We start from the raw sequence: 21,878 nt of genomic DNA, 5'->3' as shown, positions 1-21,878 counted from the left end.
GGCACCTCAGCAGTCTTTTGCCATTGATCCTGGGAAATGCTTTCTATAGTAGAGAAAAATGTGTTTGCTGCTATTGCTGCCTTTTCCTTCCCAAAATGCTACTAATCTTTCATACTAACCTAGTGTTGTCAGTACTTTAGGAGTCTCTGACCTGAAACAAATGTGCCTAATGTCTTCACTGGTGACATAATTCTTTTGGCCTTGCAGTTCAAAGTATCAAAGTCAATAGATAATGTCAGAAGGAGGTATGTGATGGCAGATGCCTTCTCTCTGGGTACAGTTTTCCTTTAACCCCTTTGCTGCCATCGCTTTAACTAATACAGCAGTGGCACCACGTAAACAAAATTCCAGTCACTATAGCATCTGAGAATTCAAATTTTTTTTTTCTGCTAGGTATGCACTTGAAGTGGCTTGGGTGTCTGTAAGGCCCTATTTAAACTTGATTCGGTAGTAGTTTTTCTGGCTTATTATAAGTATTTGTGCAGGCGTCTTCATATGAGTTTTGTTCTTGTACTGAAAAAAGTACATGAGCTTCTTTTGGGGATTTGGTGTATTGACCCAATGGACTTCAATAAAAGCACACATTTGTTGGGCATTCGATTGCCTGGTAGCTAGCTTTCTGCTATCTTCAAAAAAAAAAAAGTGTATATATAGATAATAGAAATACATTTTTTATTTTTTTTTTTGATAGCAGAAAGCTAGCTACCAGGCAAGGTAATGCCCAACAAATGTGTGCTCCTATTAAAGTCCATTGGGCCAATACACCGACTCCCCAAAAGAAGGTCATGTACTTTTTTTTCAGTGGTCAGCTTCAGTTAACACTACTCTGTTGTGAATGGGCACCATTGCATATAATGTAAAGCCTAGTGTCAAGTGTTGATACACTATTGGTGAAGCTTCAAATCATTCAGATGTGCTGCCTGATGCCCCCCTTTCTCCTGCCATGTGTCCTGGATTCGCATGTTGCTTCTAGGATACCAACATGACAGGTGTCAGAGCGACAGGAGATGAACAAATATTCATTCACTTATCTCCCCTGGGTATTATGAAGCAGGACTTGCTTAGCTCTGAGCACTTTCAGAGCTGTCAAACTCTGCTGTTCTGGTCTGGGGAAGAAGCTGTTTGAGCACAGTATGTGCTTGATTGACTTCATTTGAGTGCAGGAGTAACATTAGGGGACTGCATTGTGTAAAGTTTGGTGGAGGGGGGATTATGGTGTGGGGTTGTTTTTCAGGGGTTGGGTTTGGCCTCTTAGTTCTAGTGAAGGGAACTCTTAAGGTGTCAGCATACCAAGACATTTTGGACAATTTCATGCTCCCAACTTTGTGGGAACAGTTTGGGGATGGCCTCCTCCTGTTCCGCCATGACTGCACACCAGTGCACAAAGCAAGGTCCATAAAGACATGGATGAGTGAGTTTGGGGTGGAGGAATTTGGCTGGCCTACACAGAGTCCTGACCTCAACCCGATAGAACACCTTTGGGATGAATTGGAGTGGAGACTACAAGCCAGGCTTTCTTTTGCGACATCAGTGCCTGACCTCACAAATGCACTTCTGGAAGAATGGTCAAACATTCCCATAGACACACTCCTAAACCTTGTGTACAGCCTTCCCAGAAGAGTTGAAGCTGTTATAAATGCAAAGGACGGGCCAATTCATTATTGAACCCTACAGAGTAAGACTGGGATGCCATTAAAGTTCATGTGCGTGTAAAGGCAAGCGTCCCAATACTTTTGGCAATATAGTGTATATAAATGCAAACGCACATGAAAATATTGGTTGTACTATAATTAAGTATTGCCAGAGTAAAAGCATTAAGGCCATTGTTCACAATTATCTTCATGAGTTGTAAAGACTTTTTTAGTGTCACATGTGGATAATTTTGTACACAGTAACTTTTCACCACTTTTGCAGAGGTATGCAGTTTTTAGGGTTGACATATTTGATATTGGTTTACTTTGACACAGCCTCATCTTTTTTTAAATAAAAAAAAAATGTGAACTCATCATATTCTTGTCTTCACTGTCATTGACTTGAAGCAAGTATGGTTGATGGGATCGAATATAATTCAGGTCCCGGGCCTGCAGCTGTGTCATTTCATGTATTTTTGTCTTCACAAGTTCATATCAATAAGATGTTGTCCTGGCACATAGTGAAGACTGAATGTCTTAGTGCTTTGTTAAATTGCCAGACACCGCACACATATTTTTCCAGCTTTATGTGTTTTTCCTGAACCTCATCCTAAAAAATAGCAGGCTCCTGCCTGGTCAGTTGTCACTCTAGATTTGACTATTGAAATCTGATAAGAACCATGGTGTCGGTATTGCTGTTCCACAATGTCAGATTTCAGTGTAGGTAAACTTAGAATATCCATTTTAATATGGACATCACTTTAAAAATGTAACAGTCGGCAGTATAGATTTCTTGGTTAGATGTTGCATCAAAGTGGACCAGGCTGAGATTGATTGCTGATTGACTTGGGCTTGAGTCTGGTCAGGGTAACTTTCCAGCTAGTGGGCTAACGGAGTTGTTCGGAAATGCATTGCAGCAGTAGTCTGTTTTTATATGTGGAGAATTGATTTTTATTTCACTTTTAAATTGTTTACAAGCTCTGGTGAATAACGGTTGTGGTTCTCAAAGACACGTGTTGCTTCTCCAGCTATCCATGCATTGTGGCCTTTTTTTGCAGCAGAGTACATTTTTCAGAGAAAAAGAGTTTGTATCTGTTAACTACAATTCAGTTTGCTGCAGACCTTCTCAAACATTTGAGGATATTATTCCAGTGATAATTCACCACATTTGTGATCAGAGAGGTGTTCTAATAGTGCAGCCTTTCCTTGTAGGGACTGTTTCTTTTTTTTTTTTTTTTACTAATTTCTTGTATTTTCTCACTGCCATGCTGATACTCAGGCTGTAAGGCTATCCATGTGTTATTTGAGTGAATACTAGTTAACACACACTCAGAGTGCTCATATAAAATACACTTTCAGAATACCGTGAAATGAAAAGGAAAGGCTTTGTTCATTTACAATTTTACCCTCCACCATCAACCTAGACAGTGTGTCAAGTATCGGCTCTGAGCCTTTGCAGGGGCTTTATAGTCTGAAAATGGATTATTTTCTCTGCTATTGCAAAGAAGACAAATAAATAACAGCAAACACTTCTGTCTGGGAGGTAAGGCAGGGCATAGATGATGCAAGTTGCCGGAAGAACACAGTGATTATTGCTAGCAGCTATAGCCACTGGCAATAATTGCATGGAAAAAAGTCTGATAGGCTGGTTGTAACCAAGTCATACAACGCTTGAATTGTGTACAATCATCCTGCTCATAGATGGTTTGAATCTCGGCCGGTCCCTGCTGAACTGGCCGAGATTCAAACCATCTATGGCTGGCTTTGGGCTGCACTGGTAAAGGACAACTCCAGGCAAACTTTTATTTTCATGCTTTGTGCTTTTCGTGCATTTTTTGGTGCATGCTGGTCATGAGTTTTCAAGTGTGTTTTTAATTCATCTTCATGTACTTTTCTTGTAGGAGGAGTAGACTGGTTGTTAAACACAAAAACCTACCAGAAACCATAAATTTTAATGTTCTCCCCAAGTCTGCGGGGTCAAATTGCAACTTCCTGGTTGAAATAAAATGCCTGCACCTTTTCTAAAAACACACTGCAGGAAGCTGCATAGATATGAAGGGTCCTATAGAAAACAATGTTAAATCAAATGTCAGCAAATGCACTGAAATGAACAGGTGCAAACCAAGCCTAAACGTTGCCCAGCAGTAGGTGGAAAAAAACAACTTTGCCATCAGTTTGTAGTTAAAGGCAGTGTGTTTTGTTTTTTTAATTTTTCTAGCAGACATACTGGGAAAAATGAATTTTTTCTTCGGTGTAGTTTCAGTTTCTGTACTGTTGTCTACCTATCCCCTTGCAGGAATGGTAACCTTTTTAGCTTGCGTTATAATGTGGTGATGTGGGGAGACTATATGACTATCCTTATTGGCCATTCTATTTCCGGTTTCGTCATTTTAATCACAGCCCAGTCACACCACTTGGTATCCTCTAGAGGTTTATGGTTTATTGTAAACCTTGGGAAGTGATCAAATGATAGCATGTCCCCAGGGTGAACCTATTTTACTGAGCAGTTATCAGACTGATAAAGGATCCTCATATAGGTCAATCTAACATTACTCTGACAGTCAGTAGTTGTGCACCCACATAATCACCAAAATGTATCTGATAGATTAGATTATCGCCATCCAAAAAAAGTCATGTAGTGTCTCTAAGAAAGCGTCTCCACCTCTGCCCAGAAAGTATTTGCATTACTCTAGCAATTAATGGTAAAACAGAACATTTGTATTTTTTTGCTTGTATCTCTACATTGGTATTCCTGTACCTATGAACTGCCTCCATTGTCCACATGAAGCTCCTTAGCTTATTAATTGCTTTCATGATTACATGAATGTAATCCATTTGATGCTAAGGCTGTTCCTGTGTCAGGGATCCTACCGCGGTAGCCTCTAGCGCTCCACAGACCGGATTCCCCCAAGGCGCAAAATCTAAGTCCCTACCTGCTTGTTCACCAGGGCACCTGATGGTGGGGATGGACTTGGAGCAGGCCGAGACCAGGTTGCGGCCCCTGGGTTCACCCAGCTGTGGTAGAAGCACCATTGGAGGTGTATAGCAGGTGAGAGTCTGATGTGAGGAGGTCACAAGAGCAGCGTTGGGCAGGCCGGGTCAGTAACAGTGGTGGCGGCGTGGTACAAAATCAGCAGGCAGAGGAATAAACAGGTCACAAGCCGGGTTTGTTAACAGGAGATCAGAACGTGCAGGGTTAAGCAGGAGAATGGTCAAACAAGCCAGGGATCAGAACAGGAGACAGACAGCAAATCGGGGTCAGGCAGGGTCAGCAACAAGACAATCTACATATCAGGAACTTCAGGAAACAGGTAAGACCATACGGCACTTGAGCATTGCAAGAGCCGGGTTTAAATAGCCCGCCCGACTCCTGACAGGCGCTCCTGGGTCCCAGTGCCTGCCCGGCGCCGTCATTGGTGACATGCGCGCCTGGGTCCTAGTGCCTGCCTGCCTGTACGTTTTGCCAGGATTATACGCATGTGCAGATTCGATCTTCCCATTCCCTGACATCCAGTTAGTAGTTTATTGTAGAGTCTGAGCAGTATGAACGGGTTGTGGGAATTAAAAGGACAGTATCATTTTCCTTTTTTCATGTAAAAGGTGTCAGTGATAAATAATTGGTATTGTTTGTAAATATTGTAATTATATATGTAGATGGGGCCAGGAATATTTGCTAACCCAACCTGCTTCCAGTGACTAGTATACGAGCAAATTTTTCCCCCCCAATGTTTGCATACATGTTTAAATGCACATTTTAGGAGAGAGGAATACATACAGTCAGGTCCATAAATATTGGGACATCGACACATTTTTGGCTCTATACACCACCACAATGGATTTGAAATGAAACGAACAAGATGTGCTTTAACTGCAGACTGTCAGCTTTAATTTGAGGGTATTTACATCCAAATCAGGTGAACGGTGTAGGAATTACAACAGTTTGCATATGTGCCTCACACTTGTTAAGGGACCAAAAGTAATGGGACAATTGGCTTCTCAGCTGTTCCATGGCCAGGTGTGTTATTCCCTCATTATCCCAATTACAATGAGCAGATAAAAGGTCCAGAGTTCATTTCAAGCGTGCTATTTGCATTTGGAATCTGTTGCTGTCAACTCTCAAGATGAGATCCAAAGAGCTGTCACTATCAGTGAAGCAAGCCATCATTAGGCTGAAAAATCAAAACAAACCCATCAGAGAGATAGCAAAAACATTAGGCGTGGCCAAAACAACTGTTTGGAACATTCTTAAAAAGAAGGAACGCACTGGTGAGTTCAGCAAAAATAACAAACATGTCTATATTTATTTGTTGTGTGCAGTAGTTCTGCACAGGGTAGCTGGGATCCTTCTCTTCTCGGGTCCCCCATAGGCTCTCCTGGCCCCTCCCTCCCTCCCATTGGGCACCCTCTTTTCCATGTGCCCATTTACACATGGAGCTGCGACTTGGCCCTGCTCCCTCTCTCTCTTTTCTCATTGGCTCACTGGCTGTGTTTGACAGCAGTGGGAGCCAATAGCTCCCGCTTTTGTCTCAGCCAATAAGAATAGGGAGTCCCAGGATAACTGAGATTCCACTTCACATCACTGGATCAAGAGGAGTCTTAGGTGAGTATTGGGGGGGGGGGAGGAGGGCTGGGGGTGCTGCTGCACACAGAAGGTTTTTTGCCTTCATGAAGGTAAAAAAGACCTTAAGCCTTTTTCTCAGCGGAAGGCCTCATGGCTGACTGCAAGGATTTATGGACAAACTCACAGTGAGTCTGTCCTTAGAACAGGTTGAATTTCTTCTCATTACCATACAATGGAGAAGCCTGGCTTGTGAACCATTAACCCTTTGGTAGGAGAGACTGCTCAGTTTACAGCTGAGCATGAAGATCTGTCAGCACAGTACGGACAGGATTAATTGTGGCAAATGCTGCTGACCAGCCCCCTTATAAACAGAGTAGGATTTTGCAGTGCTGCATTTCCAGAAAGAGCATCTTAAAAGTCAGCATAACTTAAAAACAAAAGTTTACAAATTGCAGCTATGCTAATAGGGCATTTAATGCATGTAAAATAGGTGTAGTATCAATTTTGGCTGCGAAAGCGGAACTGCACTTTAATGACAGATCTGCTGATCTTTGCTTACTAAAGGTTTACAGTTCAATATTACTCTTTGCACCATGGTTAAATATTATTCCTTCTGGCTATCGTTTTTCTTAAGTTCCCTGTTGGATGATGTCCAATCATTTTGTGTTAATCTGTGTATGGTGTATTCTATGTGTGGAAAGATCTTTCTGGTTTTAATATTTTTAATACACGGTGTAAAATCCATGCTGTGGCAGTGTTCCAATGTGCAGAAATCTGTTTGCAGATCCTTGCCACTGGCCAGGAGGCAGCTGCCAGTAAGCTAGGAATAACACATAATAACATCCTGTATTGAACACATGACCAAACAAGCTTTCACCTTCCCGTCTAGCCGGACGTCTACGTGTGCTAACAAGTATTTTAAATTACATTTCTTGTTATCTTCTAACATTAATATGTACTTTTAAAACTATTATTTAGAAAGAACGTGATCTTCATTTAAATTGACATATTGTTTTAATAAAATTTTGGCGTAATTGCATTTTAATTTTTTTTTTCCATATTTTTCTAGGCAATGTCTGAAGATGATTGTCGCGTTTTACGGAGTCGTCGTTTGGTCTCCAAACCGACAGAGAAAGAGGAAGTTAAAAGAAGAACAGAGGCAGACAGACCTTTCAGGAATATGACTAACGGTAGGAGATGGTGGTGGTAGTAAGGATTGGGATCTGTATTTGTTCATATGGTTAACTCAAAGTGTAAATAAATTCTAACAATTGACTTGTTTGCTCCATTTTAGTCTTTAACCGCTTTCCGTCCGCCCTATAGCAGATATACTGCTACAGAGTGGCACAGGTGCGCAAAATCACGTATGTATACGTGATTTTGCAAATGCACCACCATTTGTGGCCATGGCTGTCAATCACCAGGTCACACCCGGTGATTACTCGCCAGCGCCCGGTGATTGCCGAGCATCTCCGACGGGGAGAACTGTTAGTAAACAAAACAGTCCTCCTCCCTGACAGCTCGTGCACACTGCTTTGCATGGCTGTGCTGTGTGCTTACAGTGAAGCACACAGACACAGCCCCAAGTAAAACCGCACACAGTTAACCCTTTGATCTCTTCACATGTTAACCCCTTCCTGCCCAGTGCCATTAGTACAGTGTCAATGCTTTGTATTAGCACTGACACTGTATTGGTGTCATTGGGGATGTTAGTGACACCAAGTCAGTTTCCCCCAGTGTCAGAATGCCCGCTGTAGTCCCACTATAAGTTTCTGATCGCCGCCATTACTAGTAAAAATTAAGAAAAAAAATTTGTGTGTGTGTGTACCGCCATTTGTAAACACTATAACTTTCACATAAACCAATTAATTTACATGTATTGGGATTTTTTTGCTAGCAAAGACATACATTTTGGCCTAAATTTATGACAAAATTTTAGATTTTTTTTTTTTAAACATTTTTTACTGGATATGTTCAATAGCAAAAAGTCAATAATATTTTTTTTTCTCAAAATTGTCGGCCTTTTTTTTTATAGCGCAAAAAATAAACGCACAGGCGATCAAATGCCACCGAACAAAAGCTCAATTCAATTCATGGGGGGAAAAAAGGACATAAATTTCATTTGGGTGCAGTGTTGTATGACTGCGCAATTTTCAGTTAATTAACACCGCACCGTAACACAAAAAATGGCCTGGTCAGGAAGTGGGGTAAATCCTGTGGAGGGCAAATGGTTAGATACTCTGATCAGCCATAACATTATAACCACACACCATAACATGACCACCCACTGAATACTGAGTAGGTCTTCTTTTGCTACCAAAACAGCCCTCAACTGTATAACTAAACCTCTGAAAGTATGAAAGTATTCTGGGGTATCTGGTGCCAAGCTGTGCCATATTCCCATACTGCATCCTGTTCCCATCTCTTTCTGGGGTAAGCAGTGCACATGCACCTGGCTCTCCGTATTATTTTAACCCCTTCCCGCCGGCACCTCTCGGCCCTTTAAGAGTTTCAGATGCCGGGAGGGGCGTGGTTTAGGGATCATGTGACCACATGATCGGGAAAGGTGCCGATCGAAAGAGCGGACCGGGACCTTTCCGTGAGTACCGCACGTGTGCTGGGAGCGTGCAGGGCACGCGCTCTCAGCACATGTTTTTTGTTACATGAACGCAAATGTGCGGCTGCTCGGTGTCTAGGCCCAGATGCCGGGAGGCCGCACATTTGTGTGCGGCCGGCGCAAAGGGGTTAAAGAAAATGACCAGAAATGACCTTCTTCCACTGCTCTGTGGTCCAGTTCTGATGCTCATTGCCAATTGTAGGCACTTAGCTGTGGACACAGTTCAGCATGGGCACTCTGACCAGTCTGGCCACGCAGCTCCACACACAACAAACTGTCATGCACTGTGTTTTCTGACACCTTTCTATCAGGACCAGCTTGAACCTTTCTAGCAATTTGAGTTACAGTAGCTTTTCTATTGGACCTGACTACAAGGGCCAGTTTTCGCTCCCCACGTACATCAGTGTGCCTTGGCCACTCATGACCCTGTCTGCGATTCACCGTTTTTTTTTTCCTTTTTTAGACCACTTTAAGTAGGCCCTGACCACTGCAGGCGCGGAACATCCCACAACAGCTGAACTTTTGGAGTTGCTCTGACCCAATCTAGCCATCACAAATTGGTCCTTGTCACTGAAAATTCTTACTCTTTACTGTTTTTTTTATGCCTTCAACATATTAGCTTCAGGGACAACATGTTCACTTGCTGCTTAATATATCCCACCAATTTTCAGGTGCCATTGTAGTGAAATAATCAATGCTATTCACTTTACGTGCCAGTGGTCATAATGTTATGGCTGTATACTATTGAAAGCATTTTTTTTAAAGATAATCTTGCCAGAAATCTTGTGAAATAATAACTTGCTGAGCACTATTTCCTGACTTCGGTCAGTTATTATTTTCCCGGTGCTCTTTGGAAACTACAGAAAACCTCCCCACTGTGTTAAGATGAAGAAAGCGGCAAGAGTTCTGTAGTACAAACATTTACTGTTTTAAGGCCCTAGATACAGTACAAAGAGTTAAGATAGTCACCCTAGGACAGGGAGTGTGTTTCTGGTAGGATCACTTAAGTGATAATAAAGGACGATATGTCTGGAAAAAGAAAAGTTCTGTAACTACCACTGATAATGACTGTCAAGCTTCAATATAAAATGTTTTTGTTTTGGGTTTAAATTGGCTTTAAGAGATGGTACATGACAAAATAACTATTGAAATTCAATTTGGATAAATGCTTTTTTAAGGTTGGCATTGCTAGAGCTCTTTAGAGCGCTGAGAGTAACATAAATTAAACCCGTCATGAGCAATACAAGTGATGATTTTAGTACTGAAAGTATTAGTTACTTGGCTGTTCTGCTGAGCCACTGGCTTCAGTATTTTGTCACTGACCCAGGACAGCTATCATTTTCTGCATACTTATTTCAGATCATTTTTTCAAAGTATGAAAATAAGTGGGTCAGAGTGATTACCAGGCAACAAGCACCATGTGCTACGTTTATGCAAAATGATTAGCATTACATACATAGTTAGGTGTGACCTTGCACCAACCTATGAAGCTAGCTTTTCACTAGTCTGAAGCATAATTTTTACAACAAGGATATCTAAATCTTATAGCAGAACTTAGGCTGGGAGAGGGAGAAGCAGTACATAAAGCCAATCAGTTGTGCAGCAGTTCTCATTTTACTGATGAAGGGCGTGTGAATAGGAGCAGCGTGCAAAGCAACTGAGATTAGATCAGTGGTGTGTTGCTTCTTCATTCACTGCTTAGTCACGGGTTCAGGAAGGGACAAGACCTTTAAGTGTTTCTTTAAAGCGGTTCAAAGTTAATTGATAAGCTAACCTTATTCTCTCTTCCACCTGCGGCACTTAGAAGGAGGTAATGTTGGCATCCTTCGCGCAATATCCCAGGAAATGCTGAGTAGCTCAAAACTCTGCAAGCAGATGCTACTGCAGCATACTTCAGCATCCTCTTGCAAGAATTGGGGTACTGTGGATTCCCAGGATTATCTACAACAAGAAAAGGAAAAAGAGGGTGCACCAACCTAGGAGGAGAATTTTGCTTTGTATTCCCAGGAATCTCACCTGAAGGATGATGATGTCACTCCATGCAGCTTGGAAGAGCTAATTTTTAGCTTTTTTTCTTTTTTTTTTTTTGCCCCAAAAATTTTTACTGGCGGTGGTTTAAGTTGATGGAATAAAGTGCAAAATCCATTTTAACTGTAGCAGAGAAAAATTAGTTCTCCTGCCCTGCCAGACAATTGTGTGCTATGTGACAGCTGTGTAAATCTCAGGACTTGATGGACAGAAATATAAATCCACTAACATGTAGTTTATGCTGTTCATCTGTTTATTTAAAGTGGTTGTAAAGGCTAAATGCATGAAGGTAAAAACTTTCTGTGTGCTGCTCCCCCTCCAGCCCCTTCCTCGTACTCACCTGAACCCCTCTCTTGTCTGAGACACAGCAGCGAGAGCCACTGGTTCCCACTGCTGTCAATCATAGCCAGTGAGCTTATGAGGAGAGTGGGGGGCAGGGCCAAGCTGCAACTCTGTGTCTGCATTGTGCGGGACTCGGGAGCGAGCTTGCTATTGGGGCACTGGTCAAGGGGGAGGAGCTAGGAGCACTGGCAAGGGACCCAAGAAGAAGAGAATAGGGACTGCTCTGTGCAAAACTATTGCACAGAGCATGTAAGTATGACATGTTTGTTATTAAAAAAGAAAAAAAAAAAAAACCTTTTAGAATGACTTTAACTGTTTGCTCAGATTTCCTTAAAAAAAAAAAAAATGTAATGGGGTAAAGGGGCATATCACTGCAGCTATGAGGGGCAGGAACCCAGAGTTACCTGCTCCTAACCTCAGCAGCAACCAAAAATGTCCTGTAGCAACCGAATCTTGGGCCATTCTGACAACAAAGCTCCAGCACTTCCTGATAACAAAAAAAAACTTCCCACTCCTTAGTTCCTGCACATTCTTATTATCCAGTGTGGCTGTTGATCTTAGACCCCTTTCATAAGGCTGTTCCAATCAGATCTGCATGTTAGTTTTCAGGTAGATCTAAACAGAAGCTTAAGGTTTAACTAATGGACAGGCAGACGTTAAACAGATGTGTGTATGTTTAAATCTGATCAGCTTTTGAGCTGGTCTAGGTCTTAAAAAAAAAAAAAGCGAGGTCGTGTTTTTACATACAGCGTGATCTATTTTGTGAGTTTTGTTATACATTGTTTCTTAATGTATTTGTGCTTTTTTGTGGCCACTATAGTTTCACATAGGAGCCTTTCATATCCACATCTAAGCTGTCAACTAATTTACACTGAAGTGTTTTTACCTTTCTGAATTTCATTCAGTTTTTTGTGGATTGCAAAAAATAATTCTAAAATGCTCCTTGTTTTGTAACTTTTGTAGTTTGTGCAAATTTCTTTCATTGGGCCAAATTTACATTTCAGACCTTTTTAATAGAGATGGACTGTCTCATGTGATAGTGACTCGAGTACTTCCTGTGACCTTCTACTGTGTACGTCCAGGCAGTTTTCGCTGTGTTTCATCATGATGACCTCACTGCGACTAACAGTCTAAAACTGAACTCCAGTGAACTCAATAAATGGAACAAAGCTAAAGGTTTTTGGAGGGGAAAATAGTCACATTATAGACCGCATTACACTCTTCTAAGATTATTTTTGGATGTTATAGTTAAAGTGTTTTTTAACCCAAAAATGTTAATATAAATTAAAACGGCTTTTCTCAGCACTTACCTTGTCAACTGCCTATTCTTCTTAAAGTCGATCTCCATGTTTTAGAGAAGCTTAAATCGTTTGTTTGGACCAAGCTAGTGAACTACTACCTTCACTACTAGAACTGGAACTTCCTGTCCCACTCCTGGAACAAAATCAAGTTAGGATGCTTAGCCATTCAAAGGGAGCTTTGTATTCTATGAATGAATACAACGATCTCTCTTAATGGAGGAACCAGAGATTGAGAAGTCATTCACCTGCCTCTTCGCCACAGCCAATCAGAGGGAGCTTTGTATTCAGTCATAGAATACAAAGCTCCCTGTGAATGGCTGGACAGACTCGATTTTGTTCCAGGATTTCGTTCCCATCCCACTGCCAAAGCACAGCCCTTTATAATGTATGTAGCTGAGGCTTCACACAGTTCATACAGTGCACACAGCAAGCAAATCTAGTAGTGCAGGTAATAGTTCATTTGCATGAACATGGTCCAAACAAACTATTTAGGCCTCATGAATGTTATAGTGCTGCTCCTAGAGGCATCTAGCGTTTTTTTTTTTTTTCCCTGCCTCTAAACTCCCCTGCATTTTAGCCTATGTGTCCATTTAGTGGCAGGAAAGTTTAGAGGCAAGTAAAAAAATCTGCCAGTGCATCCAGGAGCAGCTAAATGCTAGGTGTGAAATTCTGGCCAATGAAAGTAATAAATGCCCAAACACCAAATTCTGCTAAACGTTGCTAAACTGATTTGTAAAAAGAACCTTGCCGAAGGTTTCCTGTTCTCTGTTGCCTTGCATGGCCCTATGGAGCCACCTTTTCCTGCACGCTTCTGGGAGAGATGCTCTAAGCTTATGTTAAGTACCCCACCTGTGCCAACATTCATAGACAGCCAGAGAGGACTGTACAAAATGTGCATATGCAGTGGAATTATGGGAGTTGTAGTCCCGAGGAAGGAGATCAGAGCGTATTCTGTGTAGTTGTGAGTACACACTCCCTGACCGGAAGGTCTGAGAAGTAGAGCAGAGCAATCTGGAGATGGCAGTTGTAAGCTCTCAGATTTGTAAGTGATTTTGACGTTTTTCGATCAATTCACTAAAGAATATTTCATGAGATAATTGAATAACATGTCACGGTCTTTTCCAATTCACTCATAGGATGCTGAACACAACACAAGGTAAATATATAAGGAAATAAATAAATGCATGAGTTAACTAAGCAGTGGTTCAGACATTTAAGTAATGCAAAAATATAATCGCCATTTTGGAGTAGTCTCTACCTTTTTGGGTCAGTTCTCTCAACAGTAATTAGAAACCTAAGTATGGAAAAGCACAGAAACATTGGGGCTGAATTACTTGGTAAAGGCAAAATCTTTTTTAAATGTTGTATAGAGTGGAAATGGAGTAGATCACCTGGTCAGGTTTTTATTACTGTCTGGTTCCCATTAGTGGAGTCTCTCTCTCCCCTCCCTCCCTCTCCCTCTCTTCCTCCCTCCCTCCTCTCTCTCCCTCCCCTCCTCTCTCACTCCCCTCCCTCCTCTCTCTCCTCCTCCCTCCTCTCTCTCCCCCCTCCCTCCTCTCTCTCCCCCTCCCTTCCTCTCTCTCCCCTCTCCTCCTCTCTCTCTCCCTCCCTCCCTCCTCTCTCTCTCTCCCTCCCTCCTCTCTCCTCTCCCTCCCTCCTCTCTCTCCCTCCTCCCCCTCTCTCTCTCTCCCTCCCTCTCTCTCTCCCTCCCTCCTCCCTCCTCTCCCTCCTCTCCTCCTCCCTCTCGCTCTCTCCCTCCCTCCTCTCTCTCCCTCCCCCTCCTCTCCTCTCCCCCTCCCTCCTCTCTCTCTCCCTCCCTCCTCTCTCTCTCTCCCTCCCTCTCTCTCTCTCCCCCTCCCTCCTCTCTCTCTCCCTCCCTCCTCCCTCTCTCTCCCTCTCCCCTCCTCCTCCCTCTCTCCCTCTCCCCTCCCTCCTCTCTCTCCCTCCCTCCTCCTCCCTCCTCTCTCTCCCTCCCTCCCTCTCTCCCTCCCCCCTCCTCTCGCTCTCCCGCTCCCCTCCTCCTCTCTCCTCCCTCCCTCCTCTCTCTCCCTCCCTCTCTCTCTCTCTCCCTCCCTCTTCTCTCTCTCTCCCTCCCTCTTCTCTCTCTCTCCCTCCCTCTTCTCTCTCTCTCCCTCCCTCTTTCTCTCTCTCTCCCTCCTCTTCTCTCTCTCCTCCCCCTCCCTCTCTCTCCCTCCCCTCCCTCCTCTTCCTCTCCCTCTTTCTCTCTCTCCCCCTCCCTCTTCTCTCTCTCCCCCTCTCTCTCTCTCTCCCCCTCCCTCTCTCTCTCTCCCCCTCCCTCTTCTCTCTCTCTCTCCCTCCCTCTTCTCTCTCTCTCTCCCTCCCTCTTTCTCTCTCTCTCCCTCCCTCTTCTCTCTCTCCTCCCTCTTCTCTCTCTCCCTCCTTCTCTCTCTTTCCCCTCCCTCTTCTCTCTCTCCCTCCCCTCTCTCTCTCTCTCCCTCCCACTCTCTCTTCTCCCTCCCTCTCTCTCTCTCCCTCCCTCTTCTCTCTCTCCCTCCCTCTTCTCTCTCTCCCTCCCCCTTCTCTCTCCCTCTCTCTCTCCCCTCCCTCTTCTCTCTCTCCCCTCCCTCCCTCCCTCTTCTCTCTCCCCCTCCCTCCCTCCCTCTTCCTCTCTCTCCCTCCCTCCCCCCTCCCTCTTTTCTCTCTCCCCTCCCTCTCTCTCTCTCCCCTCCCTCCCTCTTCTCTCTCCCCTCCCTCCCTCTTCTCTCTCTCCCTCCCTCCTCTTCTCTCTCTCCCCTCCCTCCCTCCCTCTTCTCTCTCTCCCTCCCTCTCTCTCTCTCCCCTCCCTCCCTCCCTCTTCTCTCTCCCTCCCTCCCTCCCTCTTCTCTCTCTCCCTCCCCCTCCCTCCTCTTCTCTCTCTCTCCCTCCCTCCTCTTCTCTCTCTCCCTCCTCCCTCCCTCTTCTCTCTCTCCCTCCCTCCTCCCTCTTCTCTCTCTCTCCTCCCTTCTCTCTCTCCCTCCCTTCTCTCTCTCTCTCTCCCTCCCTCCCTCTTCTCTCTCTCTCCCTCCCTCCCTCTTCTCTCTCTCCCTCCTCCCCCTCTTCTCTCTCTCTCCCTCCCTCCCTCTTCTCTCTCTCTCCCTCCCTCCCTCTTCTCTCTCCTCCTCCCTTCCTCTCTTCTCTCTCTCCCTCCCTCCCTCTTCTCTCCCTCCCTCCCTCTTCTCTCTCTCCCTCCCTCTTCTCTCTCTCCCTCCCTCTTCTCTCTCTCCCCTCCCTCTTCTCTCTCTCCCCTCCCTCTCTCTCTCTCCCCTCCCTCCCTCCCTCCCTCTTCTCTCTCCCCTCCATCCCCTCCCTCTTCTCTCTCTCCCTCCCTCCCTCCCTCCCTCTTTTCCTCTCTCCCCTCCCTCTTCTCTCTCTCCCCTCCCTCCCTCCCTCTTCTCTCTCCCCTCCCTCCCTCCCTCTTCTCTCTCTCCTCCCTCCCTCTTCTCTCTCTCCCTCCCTCCCTCCCTCTTCTCTCTCTCCCCTCCCTCTTTCTCCTCTCTCCCTCCCTCCCTCCCTCTTCTCTCTCTCCCCTCCCTCCCTCCCCTCTCTCTCTCTCCCCTCCCTCCCTCCTCTTCTCTCTCTCCCTCCCTCCCTCCCTCTTCTCTCTCTCCCTCCCTCCCTCCCTCTTCTCTCTCTCTCCCCTCCCTCCCTCCTCTTCTCTCTCTCCCTCCCTCCCTCCCTCTTCTCTCTCTCCCTCCCTCCCTCCCTCTCTCTCTCTCCCTCCCTCCCTCCCTCCCTCTTCTCTCTCTCCCTCCCTCCCTCCCTCCCTCTTCTCTCTCTCCCTCCCTTCCTCTTCTCTCTCTCTCCCTCCCTCCCTCTTCTCTCTCTCTCCCTCCCTCCCTCTTCTCTCTCTCTCCCTCCCTCCCTCTTCTCTCTCTCTCCCTCCCTCCCTCTTCTCTCTCTCTCCCTCCCTCCCTCTTCTCTCTCTCTCCCTCCCTCCCTCTTCTCTCTCTCTCCCTCCCTCCCTCTTCTCTCTCCCTCTCTTCTCTCTCCCTCTCTCCCCCTCCCTCCCTCTTCTCTCCCCCTCCCTCCCTCTTCTCTCCCCCTCCCTCCCTCCCTCTTCTCTCCCCCTCCCTCCCTCCCTCTTCTCTCCCCCTCCCTCCCTCCCTCTTCTCTCCCCCTCCCTCCCTCCCTCTTCTCTCCCCCCTCCCTCCCTCCCTCCCTCCCTCCCTCCCTCTTCTCTCCCCCTCCCTCCCTCCCTCTTCTCTCTCTCTCTCTCCCTCCCTCTTCTCTCTCTCACCCCCCCTCTCTCTCCCCCTCTCCCCCTCTCTTCCTCGCTCTCTCCCTCCCGCTCTCTCCCTCCCTCTCGCTCTCTCCCTCCCTCTCTCTCGCTCCTTCCCTCCCTCTCTCTCGCTCCCCCACTCTCTCTCTCTTCCCTCTCCCCCCACTCTCTCCCCTCTCCCTCCTCCCTCCCTCTCTCTCCTCCCCCCTCTCCTCCGCCCTCTCTCTCTCCCCCGCCCCCCCTATCTCCCCCTTTCCCCTCTCTCACTCTCTCTCTCCCCTTCTTTCCCCCTCTCTCTCCCCCCTCCCCCCTCTCTCTCTCCTATCTCCCCCCTCCCACCCATCTCCCTCTCCTCTCTCTCTCTCTCTCCCCCTCCCCCCCTCTCTCCCCTTCTCTCTCTCTCTCTCTCTCTCCCCCCCCCCCCTTCTCTCCCTCTCTCTCTCTCCCCACTCAAAAAGCTTTGGCTGTACTTCTCCTTTTTAAAGAGGAAAATAACTCTTAGTGAATTGAGCCCACAAACATTTAATGTCCTATGCTCAACTAGCCAATACACAAATGTACCTATGAAAAAACCTGTGTGCTTTTAGCACTACTTTAACCTGTCTGTGACAGCCTTTTGGATGCTACAACCTGCCCTAATAATGAGGCCTTATTCACATAGCAGTACTGCACACTGCATGTACCGCTCGAGTATTGTTCTATCCCATTCTAGCCAAAGGTCCAGTTACGATATCTGCAGCAATTAGTGAGCACTTTATATAAAGTTTTTAGTAATAGATGTCTTCCTAGGATTTCTTTTCGGCACACTCAAACCGTGAGTTCTTGTGACTGATGGTTTCGAGTGTACTGTATGTCTGAATGAAGCTATATTTATGTGGGCATGCTCCAGGAACAGGACAGATGACGTTTACTCGTAATGTGCAAATAATACTTCACTAGCATAGCATCTTTGCTTTGTGAGTCCCTTTCATCAAGCACGTTTTTCAGACATCAAGGTTGCGCTGCTCAGCAGGGGTACTTGGATCACAAATTGTGGCTACACAGAATTTAGCAGGTAAAGCAGTTCCTATGTTGGATGTATGCCATGTACAGTGTCTTGTAAAAGTATTCATTCCCCTTGAAATTTTCCACATTTTGTCATGTTACAACCAACAACGTAAATGTATTTTATTGGGATTTTATGTGATAGACCAACACAAACTGGCACATAATTGTGAAGTGGAAGGAAAATGCTAAATGGTTTTCAAAATTTTTTACAAATATCTGAAAAGTGTGGTGTGCATTTATATTCAGTGCCCTTTCTCTGATACCCCTAACTAAAATCTAGTGGAACCAATTGCCTTTGGAAGTCCCCTTATTAGTAAATAGAGTCCACCTGTGTGTAATTTAATCTCAGTATAAATACAGCTGTTCTGTGAAGCCCTCAGAGGTTTGTTAGAGAACATTAGTGAATAAACTGCATCATGAAGGCCAAGGAACACACCAGATAGGTCAGGGATAAAGTTGTGGGGAAGTTTTTAAAGCAGGGTTAGGTTATAAAAAAGTACCCAGGCTTTGAACATCTCATGGAGCACTGTTCAATCCATCCTCTATCACATAAAATCCCAATAAAATACATTTACATTTATGGTTGTAACATGACAAACTGTGGAAAGGGGTATGAATACTTTTTCAAGGCACTGAATTTCAACTATGTATTTAGCCGGTAGTCCAGAGATCAACTTATTAATGTATTAAATATACACTATACGAGGCATAGGGGAGCAAGGGATGGTCACTTTTAGAACCCTTATGTAAAAACCCTGTTTTTCAACAGAGCAAATCAGATTCCAACCACCAATGTTCTAGTACAGATCTGAACTATGAAATAAATCATCTACTTTGCTGGTTTTGAAATACATTACAGTGGGTTGTAGCATATCAGAGATCTGACAACTGTATGTCTTCCCTAAGCAGTTCTTTTGGCATATAATTATAATGAAGGGGAGCCTGACACTAAGATTAGGATTTCTGGGCTCCCATCCACTACAAGATTATGTGGCCTGCCTTTTTGTCTGTTGATGTAAGACCTTACAATACTCCAAGACTTTCTAATAAAAGGACCCTTATTTTGATCTATCTCAGAGCAGTGGAGCATTACAGCATGTGTCACACTACAGTAATCTCTGAGTTCATACTCCCCGGCTGATCACGCAGCATAATAGCCACATGACAAAGGAAAGAACTGAGAGTCTCAGTGTTTTGTCTCTGCTCTGGGTGAATGGTCAAAGACTTAAAATTAATTACAATGAACCTGAGCAAAGTTTTAGTACTTTGGTCACAACTGTCAGGTTATATGTGTATATGCTTTCTTCTTGCAATTGTACTGATTTACACTTTGACTTATGATGGTACATTAAGGTTTAGTGATCAGGAGGCTGAGGAATTATTTGATTTTTTTTTTTTTTCTGTAGCAAATAATAAAGTTTAGACTTGCTATTGGTAGGGAAAACAGTTTTTGCGCCTGACCTTTTTTTCTTTTTTTTTTTGCGTTCTGAGTGTCTCTCTGTGAAGTCAGGAAAGTATCAAGTATTCTTGACTTGGCAACATGAATCACTATAATATACCATATATTGCAACCTATCGGTAACTTTACAAGTCTTTGAATGAATTCTTGACATGCCACGATATACAGCCAATAGTGTAATTATTCAGAATGCTCGATCATTAGGTAGCAGTCATTAGTGCCATACTAACATTAAGTACAAGTACGACTGTCCCCCTTCTTCACTCCCTTGCTGGTCTGCTTTCACATTGTGCCAGGCCCTATGAAGCCTGTCATCACATGCCAGACAGACTACCTTGATGCCTATTTCCATGCTTCATGAGTGCTCAGTGATCCATGAGAGTTCTGTGCTCAGGCACAGTTAGTAATCACAAATATACATACCGTGCTGGAGTCCAACTAAACCCAGCCCGAAACTACCTCTTTCAAGCAGGTCATGGCATAGAACACTGAACCATACCCAAGCGCAGTTCAGAGTGATCACAGTAGTCATACCAAATGGACCTTGGGGTTTAAATGTTCTCGGGCACAGTACATAACATCCTAGTGTGAGTTCACCCTAAAGTACACCTGTGACAAGCATTCCATGTGCTGGTGGCTGCTCTGTTCCTTGAAATCTTCATCCTCTTCACTCTGGATACCCCTGCAGCTTTGATCTTCCAGTGCTGCAAGGGTCACTTTACCTGTCACAGGTACTTGTCAAAAGCGCTGACTTTGCCTGCCCTTTCCACCCACCCCTCACTCATTCATGGAAGCTGTACTATTAGTTCCTACAATGAAAACCACTCCATGAATTGAGGAGACAGACCTTTCATTCATCCACCCATCTATTCATAGAGTGTTTTTCATTGTGGGAACTGATATTAAAGTTTCAGCGAATAAATTCCTAAAATGCTACTTTCACACTGGAGTATTTTTGCAAGCGTTTTTGCATTTAAAAAAGCGCCTGAAAAGCTCAAGAAAACTGCTTCCCTGTGTATGTGACTGTATATCTATGTATGCTTTCACACTGAGGTGGTGCGGTGTAAAAACTCCTGCTTGCAGCATTTTTGGGGCATGTTTGGGGAGTTTAAAAAAACGCCCCAAAAACTCCTCTTCCCATTGAAATCAATGGAAACAACATGAAAAGCACCTTAAAAACGCCTCTTAGAAGCGGTTTTGGTGCAGTTTTTAAGTCACGAATCCTTTAAAAAAACGTCCAGAAAGTGCAGTAAAAATGCCTATATGTTTTTGCAGCGGATCAGTGTGAAAGTAGCCTAAGGTTCCTTTTACACAGTTGGCCAGGGGGCAATCAAAACAGGCGTTTGATCTGCATTTTTCCTCCCTGCAACTGCCAAACAACAAGGGTACACAGTGCTGCTCACAGCACCACACATTGCTGCAGCTGCGATGCTTTGCAGTTTTAACTCTATAGACAGAGTTGTCAGGCAGCACCGCCTGTCAAACTCTCCCATGTATGCGAATGCGACTGCACCAGAACTGAAAGCTAAAATCCAGTCATGTAAAATTGCCGTTCAGCAATAAAGAAAAAAAGCATCAGGAGGCAGTTGTATCGCCACCTGAATGCCTGCTTAACTGCTTTCATTGCCCTCTGAAAAGAGATCTACCATGGAGGGGCGTAAATGTTACCGCTAGTGTGAAAAGATCTTTTTAAAAAAGACTTCTGTGACCTTCCAAGCTGCTTGGACTGTGTAGTAATTCATATACACCTACTGTTTACATTAGAATGTTGGAAGGTTGCCAGGATTCTGCTCTCCATAGAAAGGGAGCTGTGATTTAGATCTCTTTTGTGAAATTTGCAGATGAATTTCTACAATATGCCTATAGCTTACAGAGGTGAATAAGAGCTAGTCTTAAAGCACTTTTTTTTTGCTTGTTTGGAATGTAAATACTTTAGTGAACTTAGATTGGGCAGCAGTTCACCTTTAAAGTGGTTGTAAACGCTTAGGCTTCTTTCACGTGGTCCAGATTCATTTTTGCTCAGCAGGGGATCCATTCCTTGATCCTCTGCTGAGCTGACAGGAGCTGCCGGATGACAGAGCAAACGTGGACACAGGCCACTCACTTCTATGGGCAGTTGAATGTAAACGGACCGCTGATTAGATCTGGCCAGACAGAGAGGAATGGATCCCCCTTCTATTTGTTGTTGCTGGATTGGATCAGAGGTAGTCGGGTGTAAGCGCCAACAAGTCTGTTTACATCATCCAGCTACCCCTACAGGAGAATGAAGAGTCCGGTTAGTTCCATCTGAAAAATGGACAGGCAGACCCGACGGACTACCCGTGTGAAAGGGGACTTGCATAAAAAGCTTAGAGAGCTAGGGCATGAGAAACAGTTGCACACTAGTCTTCCCAGTGAATGGCTGTGCAGGCGGGGGCGGGGGGGCATACCAGGATGAGTCTGGTCATTGGAGGTGAGCAGGCTGAGTTCTCAGCACAGTTTGAGAACAGACCACTCTGTGCTCTCATGCCTAGTGTGGTCAGTTTTTAATAAGACATCAGGGGGACTGGCAGGAACACCAGGGATTTCATACAAAGAGAACAGGATACTTTTTCATACAGGTATGTGGTACAGCAGGCACATATTAGGAAAATGAAATGTTGGGTTTATGTATTCTTTAATGACTGTGCCATG

At 44.7% G+C, this 21,878-nt stretch overlaps 1 protein-coding gene across 2 annotated transcripts in view; it reads left to right on the top strand.

The window, feature by feature from the left end:
• Positions 1-21,878, top strand: part of SOAT1 (sterol O-acyltransferase 1) — a 76,435-nt gene that overhangs the window by 9,709 nt on the left and 44,848 nt on the right. For both annotated transcript variants that reach the window (XM_089677265.1, XM_089677264.1), the window contains exon 2: positions 7,262-7,382. In XM_089677265.1, coding sequence (XP_089533391.1) covers positions 7,265-7,382 — 118 coding nt within the window. In that variant the 5' untranslated portion in view covers positions 7,262-7,264. The remainder of the gene's footprint in view (positions 1-7,261; positions 7,383-21,878) is intronic.

The sequence above is a fragment of the Staurois parvus genome, unplaced genomic scaffold (assembly GCF_062004578.1).
Source record: "Staurois parvus isolate SC_StPar_1 unplaced genomic scaffold, SC_StPar_1.0 ptg000183l, whole genome shotgun sequence".
Taxonomy (NCBI): domain Eukaryota; kingdom Metazoa; phylum Chordata; class Amphibia; order Anura; family Ranidae; genus Staurois; species Staurois parvus.
Note: the sequence above shows the minus strand (reverse complement) of the source record. Positions and strands in the feature narration are given on the sequence as shown.